This window comes from Sylvia atricapilla, chromosome 10 (assembly GCF_009819655.1).
Source record: "Sylvia atricapilla isolate bSylAtr1 chromosome 10, bSylAtr1.pri, whole genome shotgun sequence".
Taxonomy (NCBI): Eukaryota; Metazoa; Chordata; class Aves; order Passeriformes; family Sylviidae; genus Sylvia; species Sylvia atricapilla.
This window is the reverse complement of record NC_089149.1, coordinates 2594278-2610644: the sequence shown is the minus strand read 5'-3', so window position 1 is coordinate 2610644 and position 16367 is coordinate 2594278. Positions and strand designations below refer to the sequence as shown.

The following is a 16367-nucleotide window of genomic DNA, read 5'->3' as shown; positions in this document are numbered from 1 at the left end:
GAGCATCCTTCCCTGTTTTCCAGCTGATTGGGCGCCCAGTCATGCCGGCCTACTGGTCCCTGGGATTCCAGCTGTGCCGCTACGGATACGCCAACGACTCGGAGGTGGCCCAGCTCGTGGAGGAGATGAAGGCAGCTCAGATTCCCTATGTACGTTGGGAGAAAATAACTTTTGAGCTTTTGGCTAAGTGGCATTGACTAAATCCACTTAAACACTAAAGCGGTGACCAACCACAAAAATCCCACTGTGGTAGAGAATAGCAGGTTTTAGGCTTTGGGCTGTTTTAAAACCTGCTTGATTTTCTTCATTATGGACACTGAAGAATGACAGGAAGGAGCAGGGATTAAGGAAAACCAGCAGGGGAAAAAAATGAAGCAGCATAATTTCATTGCCATTATGCTCTGTGTCAAGTCAGCTGTGATTTGGCCCAGCTTGTTGTTGGAAGAGTTGGAATAACACCTAGGTCTAAAAAAACTATGCTACAAATTGAATATTTTATTTTAAATCCAATAATATCAGTGTTTCAATAGAGAACAACTATTTCCTTAAAGTTATGGAAATACAGGTGCAGTTTCTGTTTACATATGTATGGATAAATCCATATTTTTCTCTATTTTGTATCAAACTCTCCCCTCAGAGGCAGCAGTGAAAGGCTTATTTTGGTTTGGACCTGCTAATAGTTTGTGTATGGTTAATTTAACAACTTCAGCCTGAAGTAACCACTGCCTCTAATTTTACACTTAAAAATTTCCATATTTTACTTATTTTGGTGGATTTTCAGTATCTGGCAAAAAAGGGGGAGAAAATAATTTATCATTAATTTGTTTTGATTGTTTGTTTTTGTTTTTTTTGAACTGCAGGATGTCCAATACACAGATATTGACTACATGAACAGGAACCTGGACTTCACCCTTTCCCCACGTTTTGCTGGGTTACCAGCTCTGGTCAACAAAATCAAAGCAGAAGGAATGAGATTTATCATCATCCTGGTCAGTTTGTGATATTGCTTTTAAATTCCATTGTAGCATCATGAAATGGAGGATATATTCCATGTGAGTTTTGAGCATCAGGTTAAAAGTGCTTCTAATTGTAGGATCCAGGCATTTCTGGGAATGAAACTGGTTATCCTGCCTTTGACAGAGGTGTGGAGCAAAATGTCTTCGTACAATGGCCTGATAGCCAAGAAATTTTATATTCCAAGGTACTGTCCAGGGAAGGGTATTTAAACCTGTGTGTTGTTGATGTTCAGTTTGTCTTTAGTGTGGTTTGATTATTTTAATAATTCTTTGTCCTATTAGGTCTGGTCATTCCTTCCCGGCGTCCAAATCAACGAGTCACTGCCTCATGAAGATCAAGTAGAGGTAAATACTGACATGGTTTGGTTCTGGACTCAAATATAGATATTAATCACTTAAAATAGCAGCAAACTCATTGATAAATCTGATGGCAGGAGTAAGTTGCAGAAATTGTCTAAGCCTTCCTAAGAGCCAAAAAAATTAGTGAACAAGCAATTAGGGGTTTTTTTCTTGTTGTGTTTATTTTTTTTTTTTTAATTCCAGAATATATGTATGGAATACCTTCAGCCCCCTTACCTGTCTTGTTTTCCTTCTCTTTTTACAGAACTATGTATCACATTGTGCTTTCCCAGATTTCTTCCGCAATTCCACCATGGAATGGTGGAAGAGGGAAATCGTGGAGGTCCATGACCATCCCACCGACCCCTCACAAAGCCTCAAGTTTGATGGCCTGTGGACTGTAAGTGTGGAAATGCATCTGATTTCTGGATTGTTTTGCTCTGCCTGACACTGGTGGAGAGGGCCCCAATTCCTATTTCCCAGTATCTGCACTACTCTGGCAAAAGTATCCCGTGTTAAATTCTCATTAAGAAAATGTCAGCCTTGACCATCTTGGAGGCTGCTGCCTTGAAACAAAGAACTCCTGAGTCACAGAATAATCTGGGGTGGGAAGAGATTGTAAAAATCTATTCCTACCCCTTGCAGGGACACCTTCCACTGTCCCAAGCTGCTCCAAGCCCCATCCAGCCTGGCTTTGGACACTTCCAGGGATCCAGGGGCAGCCACAGCTTCTCTGGACACCCTGTGCCAGGGCTTCCCCACCCTCACAGGGAGAAATTCCTTCCCAGTATCCCATCTAATCTTGCCCTCCTTCAGCTTGAGCCCATTCCCCCTTTTACTGTCACTCCATGTCCTCATGGAAAGTCCTTTTCCAGCCTTTTTGTCTGCCCCTTTATGGAACACAGGATGTCCAACTGAGACTGCAGCTGCTGGGGGCTCCTGAGGAGCCCTGCAATGCTGCTTGTGTGTAATTCAGAATTTATGGTGGTCTGTAGCAAACTAAGGGGTTCTGCTCTGTGTTTTTAGGACATGAATGAACCAGCAGCTTTTATGAATGGCGCCATGGGTGGCTGTAGGAACGAGCTCCTAAATTATCCTCCCTACATGCCTCGTAAGTCTGATCCCTCCTTAAAACAGTTTTAGGTTTTTCTGGTCCCTGCATAAATTCTTATCTGCTACATGGGGTATAAAATCTGAAATAAAGATGGGTTTATAAACCCCCAGCTCCTCACTGAACGGTGGCCCTTTATTCCTGAGATTGTGGGCACACTGCAAGCCCAGATATTTCAGCAGGAGCTGTGCAGCACTTTGCAAAAATCAAGTTCTTTCCAGCTCCTTGCCGCATATGGATCCCTATTTTGTGTCTAAGTGCTTTGCTTGAGGCATGGCACAGAACTGAGCTCTCTGTTTTGCAGTTTTCTCAGATGAATAATGCAATTAATTAAATATTTAGAAAATATCCATGTGTCTCCTCTCATTACCATTTATGTGAGCAGTCAAATGCTTGAAATGCTTCGCTTTCTTCACTCGGCTTTCCTGAAGTACTGCTGTAAAGTAGTACTAATTAGGAATTATTTATTAATGGTTTATTAGCATACTCTCACTGCTTACTGTTGTATTCAGGTTTCACGAGTGGTTTCTCAGGAATTTCCAGTAAATTAATAGTCATACACAGATCATATCCCCTCCACAACCATTGTTCTGTTTGTGTGGTCAGTGTGACAGTGTTTAAAAAGATTTGAGATATTTTCTGATATACTCAGTTTATTCTTTGAGCCTCTGCAGTAAGAGCAACTATTAAACTATTAAAACATTCCCAGGCCCAGATACCTGCATAGGAATATTGGAAACATTCCATTTTGGAAACACTATGTTTATATAATTATAAATAAATAAGCGACAGCAGGAAGAGCCTGAATGCCTAACAGATTATGAAAACTAAGAGAAAGCAACTCAAGTGACTAATACTTATTATTAATAATAAATATATTTCTACCCTTCCCACAAGGTTTGGGATATATGCCGATAGGATTGATCTACAAAACTCCGTGTATGGAAGGTCAGCACTACCTGCCAGATGGAACCCCAGCCAGGCACTACGACGTGCACAGCCTTTATGGATGGTCCCAAACCAGAGCCACCCTGCCGTAAGTGCTTCTTTGCATATCCCATGCTGCCTCCAAAACATGGTCCAAATGGGCTCTCCATGCCTGCATTCCTACAGCCAAAACTTCCATTGGTTCATTTAAGATGCCTGAGGGAATCTTTCTCTTCACTCTGACCCATCTGGTTTTTTCAATCCAGCTCTAAGAGGAGCTGGATGCTCCAAGGGCTGGAGTTATTCCAGGCAGGGATCTCCCCTGTGCTGCAGAGCTGCAGGAGAAGGTGAAGAAGGTCTGTGCAGGGCTGAGCTGAGGCTGTGCTTCCAGGGCTCCACTGCAATAATTCCCTTCTGCACATAAAACTACTGTAATTAAAACATCACCTACTCATTCTTTCTGGGTGTTGCCTAGTTTGCTCTGGTTTCTCTCTCACTTCACACCCAGTGAGGGAAAACGAAGGCAGGTTTTCAATTTTATGAATTTCAGAAGGGCTCGATTATGTTCTCTGTTTAAAATGAAGTGAAAAGGAGGGATGGTGACTTTTAAAATGCAAAGTGTGAGCGCAAAGCTTTGCTTTGAAGCATTTCTTTTCCCAATTCCAAGGCCATTATCTGTCCCTCTGAATTGTCCCCAGCCTGCTCCAGATAAAGCCTGATCTGATGATAACAGAGCTGGGCTCTTTCATTTAACATTCAGGCGGCGAGCAAGGCACAGATTTTCTGTACACATCTTAACCTTAAAGCCCTTGGTAACTTTGATATGACCATAAAGGGAGAAGATATCAGGGCTGTTTGGATTTGGGAGAGGATGCTCCGTTGGCAGCGTGCCAGTGCAGCTCTGCCAGTCAAGGCAGGGATGGAATTGCTGACAGGACAGCAGGGAATGTCTGATCCCTGTGCTGTCAGCCCATTCTGATGGGATTTGGATATCATAAAATGTAGCTCCAGGTGCCCATAAAAGCCCCTTCAACTCCCCCCTCCTCAGCTGGGAAGAGGAGAGAAGATATAAAGAGACTCATGGATTGAGATAAAGACAGGCAGAGACCACTCACCAGTGACTGTCAGGGGCAAAAGGGCTCAGCTGTGGAAATCAGTTCAACTTACAGTCAAATCAGAGAGGATAATGATGATTAAAACCAAATCTTAATTCCCCTCAGTCTTCTCTTTCTTATCTAATTCATTCCCTGTTTTCTACCTGCTCCCCAGCAGAGGCAGGGAGGATGTAGAGCAGGGATTGCAGTCAGACCATCACACACTGTCTCTGCTGCTCTTCCCTCTCCCCTCTCTCTTCCCCTCCTCCTCTCTCCGGGGCTCCACAACTTCCTGCCAGGATCCAGCTCCAGCACAGGCATCCCAAGGGATCACAGCTTCCTTTGGGCATCCTCCTGCTCAGGTGTGGGCTCCTCCAGGGGCTGCAGGTGGATTTCTGTCCCTGTGCTGCAGGGAAACACCAGCTCTGGAGCCTGGAGCACCTCCTGACCCTTCTGCACTGACCCAGGGTCTGCTGCTCCCACATATCCTCACCCCTCTCTCCATCTCCAGCTGCTGTTGAGAGCTCCATTTTTCCTTTCTTATTCCTGTTATCCCAAAGTCACTCAGTGCTGCTGGTGGGCCCAGCCAGGGGCAGGTCCCTCTATCAGAAAGGAGGAAGCTTCAGAAGTTTCTCCCTGGAGCCAAAACCTTGCTGTGCAAACCCAGTGGAGTAGGCAAGAATTTGATAGGGAAAGGAATCTCGCCATCGTTTCTGGGTTTTAAGTATGAGCTGAAATATTCTCCTCTCTTTTGTGAGGCACTGCAACAGAAATCACTACAATAAATCTCACAGCTCGCACAGATATTCTCACGCTGGAAATTTATAGCAAATGTTATCTACAAAATATAGATATACATATATTTTGCTCCCAAATTTATTTTTTTGGCAGTAAATTAAGGGGTACTTGTGAAACTGAAGAAATGCAATAATTTAGTTTGATACTAAACCATCCAAACAGAAAGATTATTTGCACACAAAACTCACAAAAGACTGTAACTGAAAAGTGAACGTCAGTATTTTATGTAACCTGGTGTCATTTCAGTTCTCCATCCATTAGACACAAACTTTGGGATCTTGCCTTGATGCTGTGCTTTTGTAATGAGGGTTTTTGCATAGCCAGAGCCCTTATTAGTGAATACAGGAACTGTTTGGAGGTAAATTCAGCCTTTGTGACCTGAATAATTGTTTTTCATGGACAGAAGAGCTCCAGAGCTATGGAGCTGCAGGCCTGAGGCTCCAGGCACAGAACACTCAGGTCCTTCTCATCCCTGAGCAGTTTGACACGTGACGTTCACTGCCTTCACTTTTAAAATTTTAGCTGCCACTTCCCAAGCATTATTGACACAGGGAAAACAGGCAGAGGCTGCAAATGTTGGATGGCATCTTACAAAGGAATAAAGGATCCAGGAAAAGTTACTGTTTGTCTTGGAGGAAATAATTGTGGCGCATTAGTCTGGTTTAATTGCAATGGTAATTTAAGTGACTCGTGCGTCTTTGCTGTAATTATGGTGTCACTAAAGCTGCAAATCCTATGGAAAAATAAGCAAATAGTGCCTTATTGAAGCAGCAGTTTAGGTAATTATGGTGGTGCTCACATTGGAGAGCAGTGGGATTTAATCAGGGTGATTTTCTGACTAATATTCATATTGATACCCTGTCACCTTGGTCATTTGGAAGGGACTACAAATCCCTGACTCTTTTTTTTTTTTTTTTTAATTTCAGCACCTTTTAGTCAAGTAAACTTCTCCTGAGAGGTCTAATATTCCTGCTACCTCTGTTTTCACTCTTCTGAGCCTTTTGGTTTGATTGCTGCTAAATTATTTCCAGCTGTTGCTTCAAGTTTTCAGGTACTTTAAGGAAGGAGTGATGTGCCCTCACACACATTGTGGAGCTCTTGGGCTAAGAAAAGTGTTGTTACATTCCTATTTTACCTCAGAGAAGTTAGCCTGAGCTGGAAAACTCCTTTTTAATCCTTCCTTGTTTGCCAGTTCTCTTTGCAGCTGCAAAGAGGCAGCTTGGATTATGTCTGGCTCATATTGAATTGCCATAAAAAGCACGAATGGATTGGATGTATGTGATGCAGCCCTTCACTATGATAATACAAACCCATATATTTCTTTTCAGTGATGCCTTAAGTTTTAGGTTTCATGTTTTTCAGGTTCTGTGCTGCCTGGGTGTGTAGAGCCTCACATTAAGCGTTAGTAAGCTCTCTTCACAGGGCAGGTAGACAAAACAAATCCTTCTCCTGCTGGAGACCAAGGACAAAGGTTACAAGTTTTCAGGCCCAAAAGCACAAACAAGGGCAGCTGAAGAGAGAAAAGGACGCGACTTCATAATCTGAAGCTGGAATTGGACAATTAAACCCCAAAATGCAAATGAAGCAAAAACTTATAAAAGTATGAGACCTCATGACCGATCTGCCATTTTGAGACCATTTTGGATCCACTTTGGGACCGTTTTGGATCCACTTTGGGTCCACCTGGCCAGGCTCTTGTTCTGCCCAAGGTGGATCCTAAAAGCCTTTTGATAAGTACCTACTTTATTCTCTTAGCTCTGTCCAGTCTCTGTCCCAGGTCAGCCAAGGCATCACAGAGGTTTTTCTGCAATAAATTCTGATGCAGAGTTTCCCCTGTAACTGTTTTTTTGTGTCTGTCTCCAACGCAGAGCCCTGCACGCAGCCACCAAGGAGCGCGGGATCATCATCACCCGCTCCACGTATCCCAGCAGCGGGAAATGGGCCGGGCACTGGCTGGGGGACAACACGGCAGCCTGGGACCAGCTCCACAAATCTATCATCGGTACGTGGCTGGAAAAGGGTCTGCATGGCTGGGATCACCCAATCATGGAATGGTTTGGGTTGGGAGGGATCTTAAAGCACAGTTAGTTCCACCCCTGCTGCGGCAGGGACACTTTCCACAGACTGGGTTCCTCCAGGCATTACCCAACCTGGCGTTGCTTCTCCTTCCTCTCCTTGCTTTTAGTGTCGCCTCGAGTTTGCCTGCTTTTCATTGTTTGCATTTTGTTCTCATGCAGCTTCAAGAAAACTATGTATATTTTTTAGAATTTATCTACTTTGTTTGCATATTTCTCCTCTGGGAGGAGAAAAATGATTGATGGTGATGTTCACCAATGAGGTTGAAAAGATAAGTTGAAAAGTTTTCCTCTTGTAAAAGTGTATATAATATGGAATCAGAAAAATAAAGTAAGGAGCTTTCCTGCTGACCTTTCTGCTGCCTGCTCATTCTTCCGTGTCCCTAACAGCAACACTTTTTTGTATTCCTGTGATTTTTAGCTGAAAAAAAACTGGTTCAGCAACCAGAATTTGTGGTCAGTTCCTTTTTTACTTCTTACTTCCTTCTGTACCATGTGCTGGGAACTCCTTTAATTCCCTTGGGACCAGACCCCTCCATGCCCTGTGTCCCGCCACTCATCTTTTTTCTTTGCTCCTGTCCACCTACATCCCATCTCCTTCTGTGGCAGGAAAACACAACACATTACAGAAATTGTGGGGTTTGTATCTGGGTTTTTTGGTTTTTTTCTCTTCTGATTCAGTAATGTAATAAACACTGTCTATATAACCATAATGTAAAAAAAAACACAGCCAGTAACTCCAATTTATTTCTCTTTTCAGGCATGATGGAGTTCAGTCTCTTTGGAATATCTTATGTAAGCTAATGAGTTATTAACTTATATTTAATTACCGTGATGCTGTGCATGATAATACAGTTTTCCATTTGGTTTATTCTGAAAATTTCAGACAGGAGCTGATATCTGTGGCTTCTTCAAAGACTCCGAGTATGAGCTGTGTGTCCGCTGGATGCAGCTGGGTGCCTTCTACCCATACTCCAGGAACCACAACGAGAAAGGAACACGGGTGAGTTGCAGTTTTTTAATGGTTTTTAGCAGCTGGACCTTTGCAACACACGGGCAGAACTAGCCAGAACAATCACAATTCCCTGGCTCAAAAAAAGAAATACGTTCCAAGTAAAATGGAGAAGAAAAGAACAGTTTTGGCTCTTTGTCAAATGAAGGGTGTCATTATTTCTATGCTGGCTCTGCTGTGAGCCTCCCTATCACCTGGGAGGTTTTATGCCCACAGAGGGGCTGCTCTGGGGTTTGGGCCCTTGAAGGAAGCACGTTCCAGCTTTGCTTTCGCTGAATCAAACTCTGCATATTTTCCCCTCTGTGCCGTTTGCATTTCAAGGAGCTACAGCAGGGCTAAAATGGAGATTTGGTGGCAAACACACTTCAAGAAACAGAACTGACCCCAGTGCTCTCAGCCCTAATTGCCCATAATTATACAACAAATGAGAAAATGGGGCAGTGTAATAAGAGGCTGGAGTGAGACTCAGGAATTCCTGTGCTTTGCACGTTTGTCACCATCAGATATTGTATTTCTGCTAAAAGGAAAGGGAAATAATTGCCTAAATGGAGGCTAAGGACTGGAGTGGAGAAAGCTGTAAAACAAGATAACTGGCAAAATAAAAAAAAAGAGGGAAACAGCACTTCTGTTGCAGGGAAAGCTTCAGGTCTAGCAGAGTGGAGCTATTTAGATGGCAAATATCTAATGGATTAAAGTCTCCTTTTCAAAGGCAGCTGCTTTATCTCGCAGCACACACCTTCCAGAGGCCTGTGAAAGCCTCCAAAATGCAGCTTCAGGGTTATCGTGGTGCTGGCAGTCTTGCCCAGTTTGCCAAGGTATTGTTCCATCCATTTAATAAAGACCTGAGGCTCTCCTGCCAGCAGCCCTTGGTGCCTCGGAGTGGCTGCGAGTGTGGGAGCAGAGGGCTGAGGGCTGATGTACCCTGGGACTGTCACACCCTGGGGACACTTTGCATTCAACATTTTTGCTGTGTTCACCTGGATTTTTATCAGCTCTCCTCTTTCTAGTCCCCCTCCTGGGGCTGACAGTGGCAGCCACCCTTTTCTCTTGCTCCTGAGTTGACGAATAATTAAATAAAAGAAGATGCTCTGCTTCAGAGGAGGAATTTCCTTGGTTCATTTTCGCTACGTTGATTTGAGGTTTTTTAGATTTCTCAGGCAGTCCAACCCAGCTTCTCTAACAACACTCTCTCTTCTTTCTCAGAGGCAAGATCCTGCTAGCTGGGATGAGAAATTCATTCAGATGTCCAGGGATGTGCTGAACATCAGATACACTCTGTTACCTTATCTCTACACCTTAATGTACGATGCCCACGCCTACGGCAGCACTGTGATCCGCCCCGTTCTCCATGAGTAAGTGCAATTCCCCTGCTCTCCTCACCAAGAATTCCCATTAAAACTCTTCTCGTCGTGGCCACCTAACAACAGAGTTCCCCTTTTGTTACAGCATTTCCCCCTTCAATAAAAAACCATAAAATTTTGGCTGGGAAAAATATTGAGTTTTTTGTATGTGGTGACTTGCCTTTTTGAAAGGAACTCAGAAAACAGTGGCTTGGATTAAAGAGTCCATCCCAGGACAGATCCCAGACTGTCCAAGATTTTATTATTGTCCATTTATTTTATTTTATTATATTTTATATTTTATTATTGTCAATAATAACCATAAGACCTTCAGAGTTTTGTTGTCCCAATGTACTGAAAAGCAAAGCAATGGACAAACCCTCCTAAAGCTAAGCACTAACTTGAATTTTTCTAATGATTGTCACATCGGGACTTTTATGCAGCCATTAATTGATCTCTGAGTCATTAACAGCAATAATGAGGAAATTAGATACTAGAATGAGTAGGCTGAATTACTGACAGAAGGGTCTTCAAGGAGGAGCTCTTTGGGAAAGCTGAGCTTTGGCTGTCTCACCCTGACAGGTTTGTGCAGGACAGGAACACGTGGGACATCGACGAGCAGTTCCTCTGGGGTCCTGCCCTGCTCATCAGCCCTGTGATGAGACTGGTGAGCTTTTTTTAAGCATTTACTCCTAAGGCTAGCTTAATTTAGGCCTCACTTTTTGATTTGAGGTGCCTAAAAATCCGTGTGTTTAATTGCAGAACGATCGGAGTGTTGTCGCTTATTTCCCTGACGCCCGCTGGTATGATTACCACACGGTAAGTCACCCTAAAAAAATTGTATTTTAAAACTCCTATTTTCTGTCTTTTCACAGTGCTGGGCATGACAGGGAGGTGGGAACACTCATCAGCCTAATTTGCATTTAATATAAGTTCTTAGAAGTATAAAATCTACTCAGCTAAATAAAGAAATAATAGAAATCCTCAATTCCTTTATATTAATGTGTAATAACATGGTCAGAGTTATGATAAATGAAAAGTTGAAGTGATACCTTTAATTTAGAGTTCTTTTCACTTTTTGTAACCCTCAAATGATGCACAGAAGGTTTTTGTAGTGGAATGTTCTAATAAAGAAAGGAAAAACCAGGTTTAGTTGCATAATTTTTTTTCCTGGAAAATAATAAAAGATTCAGGAATAGGAAGATCAGGATCAAAACTCCCTTCATTAATCACAGGTTTGTGTTTCACCCTCTTGGCCCCTTGGGTTCAGCTGCCATCACCCGTGGTCAGGCCAGACTTTTATAGAGCCAAAATTTCCGGGTTTCTCTTATTAATAGTTACTCCTGCAGTAACAACTCCTAATTAACCTGTTCAGAGAAATATAATTTCATTCTGAAAAAAAGCCCTGTAAAATTTAGTTTGGTGTTTGTTTTTTGGTTTTTTTTTTGTACATAGGACACAAATACTGGTTTTAGGGGAGAATTCCAAAACTTATCTGCTCCTTTGGAGCACATCAACCTGCACATCCGAGGTGGATACATCCTGCCTTGGCAAAGACCTGCTAATACAACAGCTTACAGGTAGGAAGACGTGAAAATTTTAAATTCAATTTGCCTTTTGGGGGATTCTTTTTTTGTTTTTTGGGGAGGGGGAATCTTTTTTTGGTGTTTTTTTGGGGGGAATGTTGTGATTTGGGGAGGTTTTTTGGTGTTTTGGGGGTTTTTTTTTGTTTTTGTTGTTGTTGCTTTTTTGGGTGTTTTGTTTTGTGGGTTTTATTGTTGCTGTTTGGGATTTTTTTTTGGTTTGGTTTCTTTGTTTTCCTAATGATCTTTAGTAGTACTGGATGGGAAGATGGCTATGGGAGGTCGGTTGGGTGGTACACAACTTTTCTGTACAGAAATGACCATTTGGGGAATACGGAATGTGATTAGCTGAGGGAATTGAGAGAAAACTGTTTTCCACAGCCGGAAGAACCCGATGGGACTCACGGTGGCCCTGGATGATAATCAGCTTGCTGAGGGACACCTTTATTGGGATGATGGTGTCCGCATTGGTATGTCCATGGCTTTTTCCCTTCATAAAACCTTTTTTTTTTTTTTTTTTTTTTTTTTAATTTCCTGTGAGAGTGTTTGGACACTGCCCAGTGAGGCTCCACCCCTCCAAGCCCAAATTCAGGCAGATGAAACCAACCCCAAGGATGTTGTGATGGTTTCAGTGTTTACTCTGCTGTGAGATAGGACCAGGAGGAATGAAAGGGCAAAACAGGCCTGAACCTAAAGTTACAAAGATCATTTATTCACACACACAAAAAGAATGAAAAAAAAAAAAAATGGGAAGAGATGGAACAAGGGATGGAACACCTTGAGGTGTCCGAGGAGGAGCAGAAGGAAGGGATGGACTTGTGCCAAAGCCACCCCATTTCTGGGGGACAGATCTGAACTCACCTTCAGAGGCAGAGCTGAAATTAAACCTGCAGACCAACATTACAGAGACATGATTCCTCCTGACTGAAGCCACACGACACTGTGATTTATAGAATTAATATGTTGTACAAATGAAATCGTGCCCTGGGCCTGAGGCAAGGCAGATAACAAAGATTCCTCCTCAGACCTGTGGGAACTATAACCATAGATCTTGTGAGAGCTCTCACTAATTTCCTCAACATGGCTAAATTTAAATTGTCTGCAGATAAGAGACACTGAGCTGTCATTTCCCCTCCCCACACAGAGTGCACTACCCTTGTAATAATGATGAGATTCCCATCAGGACTGCAGGAAATGTGCTCTGCATGGTGACCTGGGGAGTTTGCAGAGGGCTGGAGGTGGATCTGGAGGTGCTTCACACCCACTGTCGGTGCTGGAATCCAGAAATGATGGCCACATTTAGGGGGATCTGATGATAAATGGAATTTGCATGAGTCACAGGAATGTGGAAAGGCAGGAGCCCCAATGGCCAGAGATCAGCACTGCTCTGAGTTCACTAAATTCACTACAGCTGAATTCCAGGGCTGGGGAAAGACCAGCAATGGTTTCAGAGCCTTTATATACAAAATTTTTCTATGTATATACATATATAAAAAAACTTTATATGGACCAGAAGTGTTTTATGTCTAACAGCATTCATCTTCTGGAAATGCACAACTTTCCTTTATATACATATAAATACATCCCTTATATTTTTTGTAAGTTGTCTGTGGACACAATCCTTGTGCAGAAATTTTGATAATGTGTTAAATAAGGTGGATAGCAAAGACATTTTATTCCATTTCTTTCATCCTTTCTTTACAACAGATGCATATGAAGATGGTATTTACCTGCTGACATCATTCACCGCTAAGCAGGTAATCACATTAGCTCATATTTATTTAATAGTCACTTCAGGTGATTTTTTTTTTTTAACTGTGGTTATTTTAGTTTGGGTCTTCTTAATGCCTACGTATCCCAACCTTGCATTAAATTGTACTCACAGATGATTAGGCTACAAGAAATGTGATTAAACTGTGTTAAGAATGAATTTAGGAGTGAACCTGAAGAGCGTTGTTAAGTACAATTGTCAGATTTCGCTTCTTGCCAGAACCAGTGGAATATCTGGAAATAAATTAGGCTCTAATTATAGGGACTCTTGGCTTAAAAGAAAAGCTCTTTCTGTTGTAGGAGAAAACACTTTCTTATTTCATTACTTTCCAGTGTGGCACAATGTCTTCTAATTTTATCCACACTGTTCTTTCTTCTCATTTAATTCTGTCTTTGTCAAATAAAAGAGTGTTAATTGCTAAGGAAGGGAATTTGTTTTGCTAACACTCATTATTTGTAGTTGAAAGGAGATTATAAAATAAAAGCACCTTTCCCTGCTCTTACAAAAACTTGGTGAGGAAAAGCCTCATTAAAGAGGTCTTGAATCAACCAACAATGAGAAAATCTCCCCCTCTGAGCACTAAATACGTGGCATTATCACAGCACACTTCTGGGGGACCTGGGTGCATCCTAAAAAAATCCAAAACCTACTTAAAATCCCAGTATCTGAATGAGAAGGGCCCTGTGAGTGCTGAGGGAGGGGATGGGGAGGCAGGAGCTGTTCTGGGAGGGCAAAAAGCAGGAGGAGAAGAGGCTGGAGCAGCTCTGGCAGCACCTGGAAGGTGAGGCTGGGGCAGGGAATGAGGGGTTGGTCCTGCAGCTCCTGCTGCCCATCCAGAGCTTGGGAATTTCTTGTTGCTTCACTCCTCACATCAGTCAGCTGAGTGGCAATGAAAGCACAGCAGAGCTCAGGATTTGGCCAGGTTAACCAATTCGAGAAAAGATTTCAGTATTGGAAAGAACAAACAACAGTACACAGAGATTTGGAAAAAACAACCAAAACAACAAAAAAACCTGGAGGAGTGAGGACAGCAAATGAAAAGCTCAGGTGGATTTCACCGAATTACAGAATGGTTTGGGTTGGGAAGGTGAAGCTGTTTCACACCACAAGGACACAGACTCCGAGATTCAGAAGGCCGAAAATGACTCCTTGATTTTTGGGATGTCTCTCATTTATACCATTTCACACAGACCAATTTAATTGGTGACACAAAGACAAACCTCTTCACTCCCATTGGTCAGAGCAGAGGGACATCAAGAAGAAATCCCTCCTAGGGAAAAGAATGAAAACAAAGTTACAGTTACAGAAACATTTCTCCTGTTTACAGAAAATTCCCCGGGAAAAGAATTTAAGAAAACAAAAACACCTCAGGCACAGAACCAGAGTTACAGGAGGAACATTAAAAAATCATCTCATTCCATGGGCAGGGAACACCTTCCACTGTCCCAGGCTGCTCCAAGCCCTGTCCAACGTTGGACAGTTCAGCCGCAGCTGCTCTGGATTTGTGCCAGTCTAATCCCAACCTCTGATTTTTGTCTTTCCCTCTTCCTTTCAGAACTCACTGGAGATCACAGTTACACACCAGAATTACGTTGACCCCAACAACCTGATGTTCACTGACATCAAAGTGCTGGGGGTGCCCACCACTGTCACCCAGGTGTCGGTGTCACAGAACGGGGGGACAATCCCATCAAACCACATCTTCGCCTATAACGCCACCCTGCAGGTGAGAAGCTGCTTGAAGGGTTAAAAAAAAAAAAGGTTTTTCCCACCTGTATTTGTGCTCTTAAACCTGTGGAGATTCAGCTGCGATACTGTATTTAACATAATTATATATATTTACCATATTTAAAATATTTTTATTTAACATTTTTTAGGTATTACTATGTTTACTGTATTTAAAATAATTATATATTTACTATATTTAAAATATTTTTATTTAACTTTTTTTAGATATTATGTTTACCATATTTAAAATAATTATATATTTACCATATTTAAAAGAATTATATATTTAGCTTATATAAAATATTTATATACTTACTGTATTTAAAATATTTTTACTGAACATACTTGAAATATTTGTATCTTTACCATACTTGAAATATATAAATATTTAGCATATTTTAAATATTTATATATTTACCACCTTTAAAATTTTACTTACCATATTTGAAATATTCCATATTTACCATATCTATAATATCTATATTTTGCATCTTTAAAGTTTTTATATCAGCATATTTGAAATATTTGTATATTGACCATCTTTAAAATATTGACCATCTTTAAATATTTATATATTTGCCATATTTAAAATACACGTGAATTTTAAATACACCATATTTCAGAAAGATGCACAAGCTCCCATCAGGTTATGACTCTTTAATGCCATTTAATGGCAATTCTGGCAGTGGAATTTGCTCCTTAACAGCTTCTTTGCAACCTGGGAGATGTGACAGGAGGAAAAACATCTCTGAGCATTCTTTGAGATTCTTTCCGGATGGAAAAAAAAAATCATATGAACTGTTGAATTGCAGTGTATTCCACTTTTACAAGTTTTCTTTATTTTTAAAATGGAAGGAATCTCAGCTCTGGAAGAGCCTGTGGATGAAGGAAGGGATCAGAGAGTCAGGGTCAGACTCCCAAATCTGTGCTGCTTAAACTGTGTTTGTAGTGATAGAAACACAAATGTAAAAAAAAAAAATGTATATATATAATAATAAAAATAGAGGAACAAATTCTTGCAGTTTAAAAAGAAGCCAATATTCCCCTGGAACACAGAAAACACTTTTAGGATCTTTAGTGTTTGGTACCTAATGTGCATTTTGTGTGTTTTATTCACAGCTCCTGACAATCACCAACCTCCAGCTGCAACTGGGCCAGAACTACGTCCTGCAATGGAACTAAAAAGGAAAATAACATTGGCCATGCCACTGCCTTTTCTCCTAGTTTTAAAACTATTTTTCAATTTTCAAAGTGCCTTTTTTTTTTTTTTTGGTCATCTTGGAACACTCTTTTTGCCTCACAAACACACGGGTAGAGTCAGTTCCCTACCGGGTATTTTGTGTGCAAAGCAGTCACGTGCCAGCAGTGGCACTTTGGGATAAGTTCATCTTTCAAAGTGAGAACTGAAGGGAAAAACTCTGGTTTTTTTCAGAGTGGAATTCCAACTGTCTGACTTTGTATCAGATAAATTTTGTAAAAAAGATGCAGTCGAAGTGGAATCGAAGCTGTAATTTTGCCTATATTTAAATTCCATCCTAGTTTTAATTGCACCCACGCAAAGTGATTATTAGGA

General features: G+C 41.5%; 1 protein-coding gene across 1 annotated transcript in view; it reads left to right on the top strand.

Moving 5' to 3' along the window:
• The window catches only part of SI (sucrase-isomaltase), a 43353-nt gene extending 27317 nt beyond the window's left edge, over positions 1 to 16036 (top strand). Inside the window, exons 30-47 of the mRNA XM_066326432.1 lie at positions 24 to 149; positions 861 to 989; positions 1094 to 1201; positions 1299 to 1361; positions 1621 to 1755; positions 2382 to 2466; positions 3364 to 3502; positions 7154 to 7287; positions 8121 to 8155; positions 8247 to 8363; positions 9576 to 9724; positions 10295 to 10379; positions 10475 to 10531; positions 11168 to 11292; positions 11677 to 11765; positions 13003 to 13052; positions 14622 to 14792; positions 15914 to 16036. Of these exons, the coding sequence (XP_066182529.1) occupies positions 24 to 149; positions 861 to 989; positions 1094 to 1201; positions 1299 to 1361; positions 1621 to 1755; positions 2382 to 2466; positions 3364 to 3502; positions 7154 to 7287; positions 8121 to 8155; positions 8247 to 8363; positions 9576 to 9724; positions 10295 to 10379; positions 10475 to 10531; positions 11168 to 11292; positions 11677 to 11765; positions 13003 to 13052; positions 14622 to 14792; positions 15914 to 15976 (1860 nt within the window). The 3' untranslated portion in view covers positions 15977 to 16036. The remainder of the gene's footprint in view (positions 1 to 23; positions 150 to 860; positions 990 to 1093; positions 1202 to 1298; positions 1362 to 1620; positions 1756 to 2381; positions 2467 to 3363; positions 3503 to 7153; positions 7288 to 8120; positions 8156 to 8246; positions 8364 to 9575; positions 9725 to 10294; positions 10380 to 10474; positions 10532 to 11167; positions 11293 to 11676; positions 11766 to 13002; positions 13053 to 14621; positions 14793 to 15913) is intronic.
• Positions 16037 to 16367: the final 331 nt, after the last annotated feature.